The 16,462-nt window shown below is 42.7% G+C and overlaps 1 protein-coding gene across 1 annotated transcript in view; it reads right to left on the reverse strand.

Annotated features, from left to right (window-relative positions):
- Positions 1 to 1,256: 1,256 nt before the first annotated feature.
- The window catches only part of APPBP2 (amyloid beta precursor protein binding protein 2), a 49,832-nt gene continuing 34,626 nt past the window's right edge, over positions 1,257 to 16,462 (reverse strand). Inside the window, exons 10-13 of the mRNA XM_087717088.1 lie at positions 14,844 to 14,929; positions 13,334 to 13,524; positions 11,199 to 11,364; positions 1,257 to 9,602 (exon numbers count right to left, since the gene is read on the reverse strand). Coding sequence (XP_087573214.1) covers positions 9,349 to 9,602; positions 11,199 to 11,364; positions 13,334 to 13,524; positions 14,844 to 14,929 — 697 coding nt within the window. The 3' untranslated portion in view covers positions 1,257 to 9,348. The remainder of the gene's footprint in view (positions 9,603 to 11,198; positions 11,365 to 13,333; positions 13,525 to 14,843; positions 14,930 to 16,462) is intronic.

Consider the following 16,462-nt stretch of genomic DNA (forward strand, 5'->3'; position numbering starts at 1 on the left):
GAGAGAAGGAAGGGAAGGAAGGAAGGAAGGAGGGAAGGAAGGAAGGAAGGAGGGAAGGGGGAAGGAGGGAGGGAAGGAAGGAGGGAAGGAAGGAGAGCAGGAGAGAAGAAACGAGGGAAGGAAAGAGGGAGGGAGGGAAGAAGAAGTAAGACCGTTGTAAGATAAGATGGATCTATGGGATGGTAAGAAAGCAATCTTCAAGTATATTGTCAACTGTAAGGAAAAAATTGTTATAAATACATATTATTAATAACAGTTATGAGATCATATAATTGTGAATGTATATATGAAATTGATAAAATAAAAAAAAATAAAAAAATAGGAAGCCTCGTGAAAGATCAGCGGCTTAGTTGAAGGAAGTTTCAAGACTGAGGCAGGTGACTCTCATTATGCCCACATTGTCGTAAGCACTGGAGCCAGCAGATTTATCCAAGCCCTTAATTCAACATCAGAGAGAGATCTGTGACCTATTTGTTTTTAAATTTCTAGATCCCCAAATGGTCCAAGGTCATCTAAGAATAGTTCAAAAGTGACATCCCTAAAACAAAAAGTGCTCAAATTCATTTGGGCTTTCCTCAGAGGATTTTGTTTTACTTTAACTAAAGGGTTCTTGATGCTCTCTGAGCTTGGTTGTTTTCTTAGAGACGTTTCATGACCCAACTAGGCAACATCATCAGTGCTACAGGGTAGTGAGGGAGGAAGAAGACGACTGTGAGGTCCTTGGTGCTGAGCTTGGTTGTTTTCTTGGAGACGTTTCATGACCCAACTAGGCAACATCATCAGTGCTAGAGGGGACTGAGGGAGGATGACGACTAAGTGGTGCTTTGTGCTCTCTGAGCCTGGTTGTTTTCTTGGAGACGTTTCACAACCCAACTAGGTAACATCATCAGTGCTATAACATAATGAGAGCAAACCCACTCCCTTTTACCACTGACGGTACCCAGTTGGGTAACAAAACATCTGCAAGAAAACCACCAAAATCAGACAGCACCAAGAATCCCAGAGTTTTCCTCCTCCTCCTCCTTCCTTCCTTCTTCTTCTCCTCCTCCTCCTCCTCCACAAACCCCACCTCCTCCTTGCCCTGATGCTATTACCTAGTTGGGCCATGAAACGTCTGCAAGAAAACCGGGCAATACCAAGCCCAGAGAGCACCAAGGACCCCCACAGTTCAACCGTGAGCTATATAGATATTGTTTTCTATCGGTGGTTCTTTCTAAATCAGCCAAATATTACACACGCACGCACATACCCACAGGTTCAGGAACACTATATTTATTAAGTCAATAGTTCATTTTAGCAATACAATTACAGAATATCACAATGTTGGTTACAAACATACTCAGGATGGTTGGATGTGTACAAAGAATAAAATTCAAGCACGGCGGTCTGGCGTGATATCAGATACAAAAGAGGAACGGTGGGATGATGGTCTTCGTATAAGTAACAGTGGCACAGAAAAAAAGATGGATTTAAGAGACAATGGGTGGTGTGACTCAGCTTTGGGCTGGTTGGCTTCCCAACCACGTCGCTGATAAGACAGTTTCTGCTTAATATATGTACATATTTTAATCCCCTTGTTAAGATCCATGGAGTATTAAAAAAATAAACGAGTACTGAAACCGGTAATATTAAATAAAAAATAAAAGCTCGTCCAACCCCCCCTCCCCCCCGCCCCACGAAATAATGCTAAAGTTTTTCCTCTGTTTTAAAATCTTATTTTCATGGCAACATAGCTCATATCAAGGAATATGCATACAAAGGAAAGCTTGTGAGATGGTTTACACATAAGTACCTGGTGGGGGTTAGTGATCCAACACTGAAAAACCTGGATGTCGAAACACCCAAGTTTCTAGATATCTCTATATATTTATATAGCATATATATTTTTTTCCATCTTATTATTATTTTTTAACGTCTTCAAACCAAAAAGAAATCTGCACTTAAAAACAACGCACTAAGGCCGCTTCATGCGATTAAGATACCTACAAATTGCCGTGATAGGACTGTGTTTGCTAACGAGAATCCGGAAAGGGTTTTTTCCCCCCCGCGGGAAATAGGGAGGTGGGCTTCGCTGCCTTAAAAACGCATTCTTCCTGAGTTTGGGGAGGGGAGACAAAACGCACTGATCCCCTTCGCTGTCCAAAAGGAACCCTATTGCAAAAGCCCATTTTTGCCATGTCACCTTCACCCAGTGGTGGGATTCAGCCGGTTCGAGCGAACTGGTAGTGAAAATACTGGCTGGCCATGCCCACCCAAATGACTAACCTAGCCATGCCCACAGAACCGGTAGTAAAAAAATAATAATGGAATCCCACCATTGCCTTTACCCCTCCTTCTCTACAACGCAACAGGACAAAGGAGCCAAGATTTATTACTGCCAAAGGCCAAGAGGTAAACCCTGCCACAGGATCAAACTCGTGTCAAAACCCAAAACCAACAGAAGTTTAAAAAAAGGAGAATGAAAAGAAAAATAGCCGTTAACAAGCAAAACAGGCATTTCGATTCAGGCTTGAATGTTGAAACCAAAGGAACACGTCGTATCTCCATTCCTCTCCTCCCCTGTGCCCAGTCATGGGGCAGCTTTGACCCCAAGGCAAAAAAAATTCTTCAGCATCTAACGGGGTGCTGTTTTGTTTTTTTGTTTTTAAAACTAGGAGTGATGGGAACGGTGGTGCAATCCATGCGGAAGGCACCAAGTTTGGAGTGGCTTCAGTGTCCGAAAAGAAGGCACGAAGGCTGTGCACGCTTAAAATGAACAATAATTCGGAGGAATTGCTGCAGACAAAGTGAGGGGGCAGCTCCTCTCTGCAGTTCATTCAAGCAGCTCCTCTATTATGATTTTTTTATTTTCAGGCTTGGTGGGGAAAAAGAACTGTAAGAAAAGAGGCCAAAGAGAGTTTGGTAATGGGAAGGGATTGGACGATTTCTTAAAGCGGTTGGCTCTATTTTCAGGGGTTCTTGTTAGCGGCCCAGATGAAATCGCGACTTCTTTCATAGGTTAAGCCAGTGTTTCTCAACCTTGGCAACTTGAAGATGTCTGGACTTCAACTCCCAGAATTCCCCAGCCAGCGAATGCTGGCTGGGGAATTCTGGGAGTTGAAGTCCAGACATCTTCAAGTTGCTAAGGTTGAGAAACACTGGCTTAAGCACTAGGAGGCATGTGAAAGACGTATCAACTGCTTAAGTGCCGTCTTTCCTCCCCCCCGCATCCCCACCCCGTGGTGCGAGATCGATTTCTGCCATGTACTGAGAGCGAAACGTGGTCATCGGTGGTGTTAAAAAAAGGCATGGTCCAAAGGAGAGGGAGCTCGCCGCTCTCCCAACAACTGGCCCTCTTTCTACAGCCAGTAATTTTATCTGCCCTACAAACCCAGTTGGGATGGGATTAAGGGAGAAGGATGAGAGTTGCAAGAGACATGAAACATCCATGGGGGGAAGGCAATCACATGGGGTTTAGACGCGGCACAGAGAAAACAGCAATGGTGCTTTCAGGATGCATTTCAATAAGTCTGATCAATTATAGAAGACAACGCTCGGGCAATTTTACAAGCTCTCTCGGTTTTGGTGGTAGACTCCAAACTGTCTGAAGGAGCCTTCCACTATGGCTAGATTGTGTCCTTTGTGTACAAAAAACGGACAAGTTCAAACTATTCCCTACAGTATACAGGCTGCGAAGGGATTTGCAACCTTTGGAAGCAGGAGAGATTTTAAAAGCAGTCGCCTCAAACCGCAAGCAATTCGGTTCCAGTTCCATAAACACACCTGGGGGGGGGATGAATCCTAAACCACCTGTTGGGCGAACTCTGCCCTGTAGAGATCTCCAACCCAAAGTAAAGGCAACTTTCTAGGCTCACAAATCGGTTTCCACGGAATCAACAGCTTAAATCCAGAAACTACCTTAATCAAGGGATTCCAACTGAGGTGATGATTCCTATTCCCGTTGCCCGGCCAAAGCATCCATCCACCAACTTTTCGTTTGGAAGCAAGTCCTCAAAATTCACAAAGTTTACCAACAAGTGTACAGTTAGTCTTTGCTTAACTAGGACACCGTGAAGAAAGTAGACTGGATGAACTGGATTATATCCTATCCTCTTGCTTCACCACCTCCAGCCAAACTTCAACTTAAGGCCAAAATGAAAGAGAAATTAAACAAAATGCATTGCCTCTAAACAAGACCTACACATGTTCTTTCAAGAGCCATTTAAATTCTTTAAAGCAGCTGCGAGAAGCTCTGTGGGCAAAACAAATCCTGCAATAATTATAATTTTATGGAAGGAAGGGGAAAAAGGACCTGTAATAGCCATGTCAGATTTTAAGCCTCCAATGCCCTAGTTCCCTAATGCCCATCTCACCAATCACAATCCTGATCAAATGGGCAAAGAATTGGGAGGTCCAACGTGAGTTTTCGGAACACCAAAATCCCAAGCAAAGGAAGGAGCAAATATTTCCTATTTTCAGTCCTGGGGGGAAAAAAAAACATTTTGCTTGCATGGGTGAATCTTTATATATTTATTACGATTTTTGACTAAACCCTAATCAAAGCACTTCGCACGACGGTGCAAACTTATTTCGCAATGCAAGTTCTCAGTAGCAAGGAGAAAAGGGGGGAGGGGGAGGAATGACCACCACTCCTGCAAAAAACAACCACAAAAACGCCAACTTCCAACGGGTGTAACAATAACTGGAGTTTCTCTGTCTGCAACAGTTTAATGGGCCTAGACTTGAATACCCCCGTACAACTCAGCTGTTTATTAACAGCAACATGCCTGAAGTTTGGTGTAGTTCAGCACAATCACATAGTTTGCCCTTAACTCTATTTTTCAATGGGTACTGTGGCACGCTGGCAGTGTGTTCAAATGTGACTCTGAAATAAGAGCTACCCTCTCTGACTTTCATACTTTACAAGAATCCTTCTTCTTCTGCTCCCAGTCGCTCTAGATCAGGGACCCTCCAACCTTGGCCAAAGACAGGTGGACTTCAACTCCCAGAATTCCCCAGCTAGCCGTGAGGAATTCTGGGAGCTGAAGTCCACAAGTCTTAAAGTTGCCCAGGTTTGGAGATTCCCTGATCTAGATAACAGCTTATCGGGATTTCTGGGTAGGTGGAGGCAAAGGGAAGGAAAGAAACGAGGTCTTTTGTTAAATTAATTACTGGGATGCCTGGGGATGGAGGGACAGGTTAGATAAACAGTTCCTTGCAAATACTGCACACCAAACTTCACAACTGGCACCTTGTGGTGCCAACTGTGCGTGATTCACTGAGGAGTGCAATTTGGATCTTCTATTTTAGTGATGAAACACAACCCCATGCTCCCAAATCCACCCATGATGTAAAACAAGTGATATGGACTAGAAAATAAACATGGATATTCATTGGCAACGTCAGCACCTGAACTGGCAGGGGAAGGAAAACCTCACCTCAAAAAGCATCAACTAAGGAAATTATGCTAAGCTCACCAGTATTTCTAGTCCTGTCTTCAAGCAGCCAAAGATTTAAAAGAATTATTTTGATGGAGTTTTCTCCATCTGATTTTGAGTTCAAACTATCCACAGGCACCCCCCCCCCCTTTCCCCGAGTTTTAACTGCAGTTTCAGGAAAAAAGGAAAGCAACTGCAGCCAATTTTCCACATGCTTTCTATTACCACATCATCCCTCACCTCCAGTGACCAGCAATAACAGGCGGGGATGATGGGATTTGTGATCCAATAGATCTGGAGAAGGCTGGGGGTGGGGAAGGACTGGTCTAAGATTCAGAGAGGCCCCCTGGAATTAGCTTGCCGGTCATCCCGAGAAAGCGAGGCTTTCAAGAGGACAGTATAGGAATTGAGAGCAGTCTAGGAAAGGCTAGGGGAAAAAAAATCAAGGATTTGCACAACTTTATTCGGCCATGAGATTTTAGCGCTTCATGATTTTCAAAATCAAGGGACCTAAGAGCCAGCATCTGAAATCTCAGTTGAGATGTCATGCCATCAACACGGCTAATTCTGCAATGGAGCTGCAAAAGTGACGGACCACCTCTAAAGGGGAGGGAAAGAAGAACTTTCTCTAAAGATGGAGTCAATATTTCTTGTGTTTACCCTGCAAACGAGGGGGGCAGGGGAGAAGTGTTCCAGGCCATATTTCTTTTGGATACTGTCCTCCTCTCTTTTTCCTACTGTTAGCCGGAACGGACATGCTGACACACAAAAAAAATGGATTGATTTAATTTTCCCTTCCGGGATTTCGATCAACTAAATGCAACTGAGAATAGAAGCGACATGATTTAGGAAACAGGCAGCCTTTGCGTGAGTGGAGATAGAGAAGGAGAGAGAGAGAGAGAAGCAAATGGTTTAAAAATCTACGATGGGGAAGAAAGCAAACTGAAATGTTTACACTGCCACTCCAATGGAGAACCACGTTTAAAGACAGGAGTGAACAATGGGAATTGAAAGGACCAGGGAAAGCCCAAAGAGCCAGAAACCAAACGAAGAAGCAAAGAACTCTCCAGACAAACAAGCCAACTGCTTTGTCCCTAAAACAGTGAACCTCTTAGAAACATCTCTTATTCTAAGACTGGGAAGGGGGGGAGAGAAAAGCCTTAAAATATTAAAGAGCACCCATACAGCTGACTGCAAACAGGACTGAAGATCTGCAGGTTCTTACTAGAGGCACCAGCCCAGGTGGGAGGTGTGGCTGTCACCTGTCCTTGCTCACTGCCCCAAAGCTTTTGATCACGAGTCCCAAGGCAAGGGGACTTTCTGACTGCTCACGTTCACCTCCCAACCGCCTTTTCGAGGGACTGATCCCCGAATTCAAGACGCCATGCCCTCAAATCAAATGCCAACCTCTATGGAACCAACCATCAACTCTCTAAAGTACGTTTTTGCCCCGGTCTGTCCCCGCATTAAATTTGCTTCCAAATTTTTCACCAAAGAATTATAAAATGCCTCACCTCCAGGAGAATTAAGTAAGTAAGTAAGTAAGTAAGTAAGTAAGTAAGTAAGTAAGTAAGAAAGAAAGAAAGAAAGAAAGAAAGAAAGAAAGAAAGAAAGAAAGAAAGAAAGAAAGAAAGAAAGAAAATGAGAGGGGGGGGAGAAAGAAAGAAGGAGGGAAGGAAAGAAGGATGGAAGGAAGGAATTCTTAAAAGGCACTAGTTCAAAACAAAAAGGACTGTCCTGCAATATTCTACTTCAAAAGCCAATGGTATTGCTATATTTCGGATAAAGATGAATATATACAGCCATTCATTGCTATTCTTTGTGGAGTCCATAACATGCAGATCTTTCATTCCCTTCCCCAAAACATTAAAACAGTAAATGAAATTCATTCCAAATCCTAGAGGCGCTTTCTGCTAGCCAAAGCTCCTTCCCTGGCAGCTTATAAAACCCCTGAAAATAGGGGTGGCTACCCACCTATACTTTAATATACAGAGACAATGTAAGCGCCTCCATATTTAAAACTGAGGTAAGAGCAAGTTGTTGTTTTTTTGTTTCTGCTTTCCAAACTGGGCACAGACTCCCCAGGTCTTTTCAAAATTTCAATTATTACCTCAACGTTTAAAAGACAGTTCATCTAAAAGAAAAAGGCAACCCCACCCTCAAATTAAGACAAGCAAGTGAGACAGGCATCAATGCTTTAAAAAAAAAAAGGAAACAACAAGCATTTAAAAAAAAATGAACTTAAGGAAATAACATTGTGATCGTTTGTTCAGTGTAAAAAATAATAATAATGAAGCTTAAAAAGAGAAAGGGAAGCAAGAGAGACCAAGACTGCCTTGCTGTGCTTTTTCTTCTTCTTCTTCTTTGGATATTATTTCAGGGACCTCTGCAAAATATAAAAGGAACGATCTCCGAAGACACAAAATAAAATAAAGTCGGATAGAAGGGGGAAAAAAAATTCAGCACAAGCAAGTTACAGCCTTTAGAGACAGCTTATTTTGAAAAGGCAGAAGGGAAGGATGGAGAAGCGTTGTTTTTTTTAATGCAAAATAGCGTTTAGTGTGTATCCATCATAGTTTAAAAGGCATTATCATTGCAGCGGCTGAAAAACGGGTGGAAGCTGCTAATATATTCTCTGTCCTGCCTTGCCATGAGTGGGTGTGGTTGAAAATGCACCCTTCATTAAATTAATCTACAGGGTCAAAGGGAACGTGGGGGGGGGAGGCATGAGAAACAGTACATAAGGCACTGTTCCACGACTTCTTTTTCAAAGGGCAGGCTGGTCCCCTTTTAAATTATCCTGGTCCTGTCACACACAAAAAAAAAGAGGAAAAAAAGGAAAACCAAATAAACCACCTTGCCTCTTATTACAAGGAGAAAGCAAGTGGAGGCCAAGGGGTTATTCTTTTGGAGACTTCTCAGCATGGTGGTGCGAACCAACTGGTGCGGTTCAGACACTCTTCTCAAAGGCCCAAAGGGTTAGTTGCAAACAGGCGTTCCTTCTCCGGAGGAATCTCTGTTGCTTTAAAAGGGTGAGAAGGTGAAACTTTCCCAGTTTCTATCTGTACATGTGCAGGTTTTTTGCTTTTCAATCGTTGTTGTTTTTTTCCCTTCCCCTTTTCAAAATCATCCATACTGTGGAGAGATCTGGGTGCAGAGGACAAAAAAAAGGGGGTTTAGGAGCAAGCTTGGTCAGGCAAGGAAATTCTTAAGCCATCGATTTCTGGCAATTGTGGGTCGACGGCAGATTGCCATTGCTGCGTGAACCCAGGAAAAGTTGTTCCCCTCGACAGAAGCCAGGTTTCTGCCTGGACACAAGTCCGGATCATACTTTTCCCCTTTGCATCCAGATTCTGCAGGCCCTAATACTGAATAAAACTGTTTATTGGGGAAAGAGAATAATCCTGGCACCCTCTTTTCTCAATTAAGAATGCAACTCTTTAAAAACTGTTAAATGGTTTTATTTTATTTTCTCTCTAGTCTTTGCAGCGATTTCTTGTAAAGTGGCTTTTTTTTTTTAGAACAAAAAAAAAAATAGAGAAGATTATTAGAGATCTTTCCCCTCCTTCCCCCCCCCCGTGTACATGCTTGTGTGTACGTGTTTGTTAACCACACACAAACACATTACACACGCACGCACCTTGAACCCAAACAAAATATGCTGTGCTCATGCTCGTGCATTTAAGCACATGTCCGGCTCACGGTCACTCCATCAAAAGTTGATGTCATCCCCCAAATGGGGATTTTTTTTTTTAATGGACTGGACCAGTGTTCCAATGTAAATTTTTTTTTTTAAACAGCTCCGGGAAAGGAGGGGAAAAAGAAAAAAAAAATGAAATATGGTTTCGAATTTCACAGTATGACTTTTCCCGTGTAAACCTGGGGGGAAAACGAAGAAAGAAAGAAATATTGGTAGACTTGACCAAGTTCCTTAGCAAATGGGTCCTTCGACGGTCTGAGACATCAGGAAAGACTGGACAACTTGTTCAGTTGATTGAGGACTGGTGCTTACATCCTCCAGGGCATCTGTGACTGAAAACTGCCGATCCCGCAATCGGTTCCAGTTGGCTAAGATGTTGTGGTATTCAAATACTTTCTCGTAATTGCCAATGGAGTTGTACAGTTTAATGAGGCCCCTGTAGTCATATTCTAGTCCGCTGTAACCTTCCCCAAACAGCTTTTTTCCTAAAACAACAAAATTGGAAAACCAAGAACAATATTAAAGGCTGCCATATTAAAGCGTGATTTCCACCTTTTAAAATTATAGATGAAACAGAAAAAAGAAAAAAAAAAAGAGCTAGAAAATTTTTTGGGGGAGTATGAATAATTGGTTCTAGAAATGGACCTCTACATTCTTCCAAGGAAGTTTGGACTTACAAACAGAATAATCCACCGGGGTGTGTGTGGTGGTGGTTGTAGAGATCCTGGAAGAACTCCAAAGTTTTTTTTTTTCTGGGAAATGTCATCATCTCCAATGAACACAAAAAAGCTTAACTGTTTGCTCCAAACCCTCCATTATTCTTCCTGCTTTCTTTCTTCAAAGGGAATTTACATTAATTAACCTTAATTACATCCAATGATTAATCAGTTAATAATGGGGGTCTAAATTATAAATCTGGGATCTGACTTTAAATGCTTTAAAACACAATGACCAGGAGAAGCTAAGTGGTCAGGAGGATCTTCCAACAGGCTTGCTTCAACTGGCTAATAAAAAAATCAATCCATGTGTGTGTGTGTCTGTCTGTCTGTCTATCACTTGTCTGCTTGTGTCTGTCTACCTACCTACCTACCTACCTACCTACCTACCTACCTACCTACCTACCTACCTACCTACCTATCATCTATCTATCTATCTATCTATCTATCTATCTATCTATCTATCTATCTATCTATCTATCTATCTATCTATCTATCTACATGTTATCGGACCTGGGTACTTGAGAGACCGCCTCCTGCCAATTACCTCCCATAGACCTATTAGATCCCACAGACTAGGCCTTCTCCGAATCCCATCTGCCGGCCAGTGTCGGCTGGCAACTCCCCGGGGGAGGGCCTTCTCTGTGGCTGCTCCGGCCCTCTGGAACGATCTCCCCGTTGAGATCCGGACCCTTACCACCCTTCCGGCTTTCCGCAAAGCAATTAAGACCTGGCTGTTCCAGCAGGCCTGGGGCTGTTGAATCTCTCAGCCCCACTCGAGGATATGATTGTTGTTGTTTTTTAAAATGTATTTGTCTTTTATTTTTTATTCTGTACCCCCTTCCCTCTTTGATTGTTAGCCGCCCTGAGTCTCTCGGGAATAGGGCGGCATACAAATTGAATAAATCCAATGCAATCCAATCTATATCTATCTCCTCTATCATCTATGTCCGTCCATCCATCCATCCCTATCATCTATCTATCTATCTATCTATCTATCTATCTATCTATCTATCTATCTATCTATCTATCTATCTATCTATCTATCTATCATCTATCTATCTATCTATCTAATATATCAATCATCTGTCTGCCTGTGTCTAACTATCATCTATATCTATCTCCTCTATCATCTGTCTACATCCATCCATCCATCCATCCATCCATATCTATCTATTTATCTATCTCCCACTCTCCATCCATCCATCTATTTAATCATCTATCTCCCTCCCTCCCTCCTATCCATTTTATAGACAGTGTCTATCTATTTGTCTGCCTGTCTGTTAATTTTCTATAAATGAGGCTCAAGGGGCTCCCAGTGCCCGATTGCCACCCCTCCCCTGAACAGTTAAATAATTGCCTTACCAATTGCGATGGATCTCAAATAAAGCTTCTCAGCGTTTTCGTACTGATTCATGTCGTAGTTGTAGAGCGAGGCGAGGTGTCCCACCGAAAGAGCGACTTCGTAATCTTCTTGACCGAGCAGCTGCTCCTTGATCTGAATTGCTTTGATGTGCATCTCTTCTGCTTCCTGCAATAGCCAAAAATATTAAGGCACTGACTTAGGAGTCGTCGTGGCTATTTTTTTTCATCAAACCCAAGGAAGTGTCTCTGCCTGCTTGAGAATCCAAGCTAATGTTCTTAAAAATCTAAAACAAAATGCCAAGCTTAAAACTTTTTAGACAAGAGGGTGCATGAGGGAATCAGCTGAACAAAGAATTTTGAGATGGAGTGAGATAATTTGGGAGAGATGGTGGAGTGGCTGAATTTGAACCTGCTGCATTCTGGCTGTGAACATCTGTGAAACTTTACTCTATTCTTGGGAATGCTGAAAAAGATGCTTGTCTAAATTAAGCATTGGGATGGAGAGAAGGAAGGAGGTATACTAGACATTCCCATGACGGCTACTCTTTCTTCCAATCAAGACGTTTTTTAATAGCTTTAACAACTTCTTCACTTTTTTAATTTTTCAACAACTTTAATAACTTTTTAACAATGTAATGCTGTTTCAGTAATACACCTGCCTTCATTCTATGTATAGTCCTCGACTTACAACCATTCGTTTAGTGACCGTTCGAAGTCACAATGGCACTGAAAAATCGTTTTTCTCTTACAACTGGCATGTCTCAATGAACAACAGAAATGTTGGGCTCAATCGTTGTCATAAGTCGAGGACTACCTGTAATAGAGCACATTGTTAATGGACTTATCTAGTACCATATTAACAGGACTGATTTATTTTGGAGCCATAAATGTAATTACTAATATATATATTAGATAATTACAACCCCCGGTATGCCCAAATATGGGAGGAAGATCACTACTTCCATTCTCTGTCCTTCGGCTCGTCACAAGAGACCATCCAGACAGAAACCCAATATTTTTACTGTTGCCTTTTTGTTACATTTGTTGTATTTGTGCTGATAAATAAATAAAGGGAGATCTATACTAGTCTCCCTTTATTTATTTATCAGCACAAATACAACATATATATATATATATATATATATATATATATATGTATGTATGTATGTATGTATGTATGTATGTATGTATGTATGTATGTATATATGTATGTATATGAAGAATAAAAATGAAGTAAATGTTATTTATTTTCACACTGCTTAATTTAAAAAACAGGCAATGAATGCAGAAAACCTCAGCATCAAACCAATGATCTTCTTTATAACCTGTTATTGTAACGTAAAGAGTAAAGTTTAGTAACTTTGGTGATACAAAAGCAACAAAATTAATTAGCAATTATTATTACAAACGTTTATACATTTCAAAGAAAATACAAGTAGTCCTCAACTTACGGCCAGTCACTTAGCAACTATTTGAAGTTATGACGGACCCTCCAAAAACTGCTTATGCCCGGTTTTGAAGTTAACACCACTTCCCCCTCTGCTCCCCCCCTCCCAGGTATATTACTGAATCTGGGGCGTTTGGCAACCAGCCCACATCTATGGCTGTTTTGCAGCATCCTGTGTGACTGCAATTTATGATGTTTTTGCCCCCAAATCAGTCATAAGTTGAAGACTATGTCAGACTTGGAAGCCATCTTTTACATTTGGCCTTTAGACCTGCCACATTTTTTTTCCTGTGGGAGGGGTGGTGGTTATATGGAGTATGGAGATATATATAGTCATAATAACATTCCTTTCTCAGAGACTCAAGGACATTTTGCCCTGCACCTGGTGGGGTGTGACTGGGAGGCATCTCCAGTTGGGATGGTACCTGATTGGGCCATATGATGGACATGTGGGTGCTGGGCAGGGACTTGAGAGTTTCGTTTGGGTGGGGAAAACCTGGCAGCTTTCAGATTCCGGTTTTCCTAGATGTGCCAACATGACATCTCTAATAAAACGGAACTCCAGCCTTGGAGTCTTCTTTCGTTGGGGGTGTTACTTGGATCCCTGACAAACTACTTGTATCCTGCTGTGACAAAATGCCCATTTTAGCGACATTCCTGCCCAGCGCCCTGAGAAAGCTGTACTTACCTTAAATTTCCTCATTGACTGATAAAGTCGCCCAAGGTTGCCGTAGTGTTTTGCTGTCTGAACGTTGAACTCCCCAAATGCTTTCTTGGCCAGCTGGAGAGAGGAGAGGTGTAGGTCGTGAGCTTCTTGGAGCAGCCTTTGCTCCGTTTCTTTATTGTGGCAGTCGATTGCAATCTCCTCCAAGATAAGCGCTTTAAAAGGGGGGGAAGGTAAAAAAGTGGGTTAGCAATAGCCATTAGACATATACCGCTTTAGAGTGCTTTACAGCCCTTTCTAAGCAGTTTACAATGTCAGCGTCTTGCCCCCAACAAACTGGGTCCTCATTTTACCCACCTCGGAAGGATGGAAGGCTGAGTCGACCTTGAGCTGCTCAGAATCAAACTGCTGGCAGTGGGCAGAATTTGCCTGCAACAGCACTTAAGACTGCTTCCCAGTGCTTTACAGCCCTCTCTAAGCGGTATGCCAAGTCAGCACATTTCCCCCCAACAAACTGGGTTCTCATTTCACCGAACTCGGAAGGACGGAAGGCTGAGTCCACCTTGAGCCGGTCAGAAGTGAACTATTGGCGGGCGGCAAAATTAGCCTGCAATACTGCATTCTAACCACTGTGCCGCCCACAGGTTAATAAAAGGTATTAAAAGGTATCTGGAGAGTGAAGAAGACCATGGTCTAAAAGTCATCTTCCGGGATCAAGACGAAGAGCTTCATTCAGCCCTTTTATCCTGCCTCAGTTATCAGTCAACATAACAAGGAACCTCAGGCTGAACTGATGTTCAGGTAGGCCTATCTCTGCTGTGACTTTTCCAACCTTCTGCCTAGCCGCATCAATTAGTTTCACACCAATTATAAGAAATGCCGCTACAGGTAGCCATCGATCTGCGACCACAACCAGGACCAGAATTTCCGTTGGTAAGCAAGGCAGTTTTTAAGTCAACCACACCCGATTTTAAACCTTTCTTGCCATGGTTGTTGCATTGTTAAGTGAACCATGTAGTTGTTAAATGAATCCGTCTCCTCCCTCATTGACTTTGCTTGCTGGAAGTGGGCTGGGATGGTCACAAATAGGGATGACATGACCCCGGGACACTGCAACCCTTGCAAATACATGCTGGTTGCCAAGTGTCCGAATTTTTATCATGTGACCATGGGGGATGCTGTGAAAGATGCAAGTCAATCAGCTACCTTTCATGCCTAAGATGGGAATAGAACTCCCAATCTCCTGGTGATTGACCCAAAGTCAGCTAGCTGACTTCCATGTCTAAGGCAGAACTAGAACTCACTGTCTCCCGGCGATCACCTTGGTTTTCATGTCTAAGGTGAGATTAGAATTCATAGCCCCTTGGTTTCAAGCCTGGTGCCTTAACCATTACTAGACCAAACTAGCTCTCATTGTCAAGGAACTCGCAAAGGCTTATCTCACTTATCATTGTTTCCTCAGAGAGTTTAATTCTCTAAAGCCACCATTTCTGTTTCCCTCCCATGGCAGCTAAACCTAGCTGGCAGATAATACCTTTAACTCTTTTGGAGGAGGCGAGGAGGAGATGATCTTCTGGGAGAATGTGGGTGATGATGCCAATCGCACGTTCTGCATGGAATCTAAAAGATCAAAGACAAGAGGGAAAACTTGAGCTCTTGGTCCTTATCCTGGAACTTGGCTAGTCCATCTATGTGACTTGGGAAGAAGCCACATGTCAAGGTTCTGATGGATGCCCTAATTAAAGTATCGAGCCAATTTTTAAAAGAAGTCCAGTTATTTATTAGGAGCAACTTGTCGGCACATACCCAGTTGAAACCAACTCTGACCCCACGTAATTTACGACCCAATTATGACCATGTTTCCCCCCTCCTCCCAGGGTGTGTCATAAATCACATTCTCCGATGGAGCACTTTCACATTATAGTGATCATGCCCCTCTGGCTGCTGTGGTTAACCTGGGAGACAGTCTTGAGAAAGATATGTGTGGAATGTGCTTCTGTTTGTGGATGCTGCGCTGGCAGTTCCCCATCCCACTTGCCTATGGCAACTCGAGCAGGCCGGGGATGCTTTGGAGTTGACACAACTTTCCTACTTGAAACAAGGAATATGTCCTGACGATAGAAAACAACAGTGTGTCAGGTCTGCAAGCCATCTTTTCTTTTGGACTTCAGGACTGCCACACTTTATACTATTCATTTTCTATTGTGGGAAAATGGATGGGGGGGATTATACGGAGTTGGGTGATATGTAGCCATAACAACATTCTTTCTAGAAAGCCAAGGTCATCCTTCGTCTCTGCACTTGGCCGGAACCGGATGGGTGGAAACTGCTAACATGACAGTGGAAGATTGGACCATGTGATGGACTTGTGGGTGTGGGGGCAGGATCTTGAACTTTCAACTGGGTGGGAAAACCTGGAAGCTTTCAGATTCGGGTTTTCCCAGATGTGCCAACACGGCTCTCCTCATAAATTGGAACTTTGAGGACCCTTTTGTCTCGGACTGATTCACTTTTGGATGCTATTTGGAACCCTAATACAGTGTGTCTTCTCCTCTCCTATTCCTTTCACTCACTAGGCCAGTGTTTCTCAACCTTGGCCACTTTAAAATGGGTGGACTTCAACTCCCAGAATTCCTAAAGCTGGCTGGGGAATTCTGGGAGTTGAAGTCCATCCAACTTAAAGCAGCCAGAGTTGAAAAACACTGCACTATGCCACTTATGGAATCATCTGTAATGGCGCCCAGAAGCAAACTAGCAACCAATTCAGCACATGAAGCAGAAGTTTTATATGGACATCTTGAGGCATGCCCATCATTGCTTGCACAGCTGCGTTCTGGACCAGTTGAAGCTTCCAGATGGTCTTTAAGGGCTGCCCCAAGTAGAGACATTGCAGTAGTCAAGCTGCAATGTGACTGAGGCACGAGTAACTATCTGAAGGGCACAACTGGTACACCAGACAGAGTTGTGTAAATCTCTCCCTAACTACTATTGACATTTATTTATTAAATTTCTATGCCACCCATCTCACTGATAAAGCAACTCTGGGCAATTTACAGTATTAAAATTTTTTTAAAAAGTAAAAAAAAAAAAGCACTCCAAAGCAATTGAAAGTAGAAGAATTAAATATAAAAGCTAAAAGCCAAGTTGAAAGTT

Source organism: Thamnophis sirtalis, unplaced genomic scaffold (assembly GCF_051295495.1).
Source record: "Thamnophis sirtalis isolate CommonGarterSnake01/CBP01778 unplaced genomic scaffold, rThaSir2_p1.2 scaffold_6, whole genome shotgun sequence".
Lineage (NCBI taxonomy): Eukaryota > Metazoa > Chordata > Lepidosauria > Squamata > Natricidae > Thamnophis > Thamnophis sirtalis.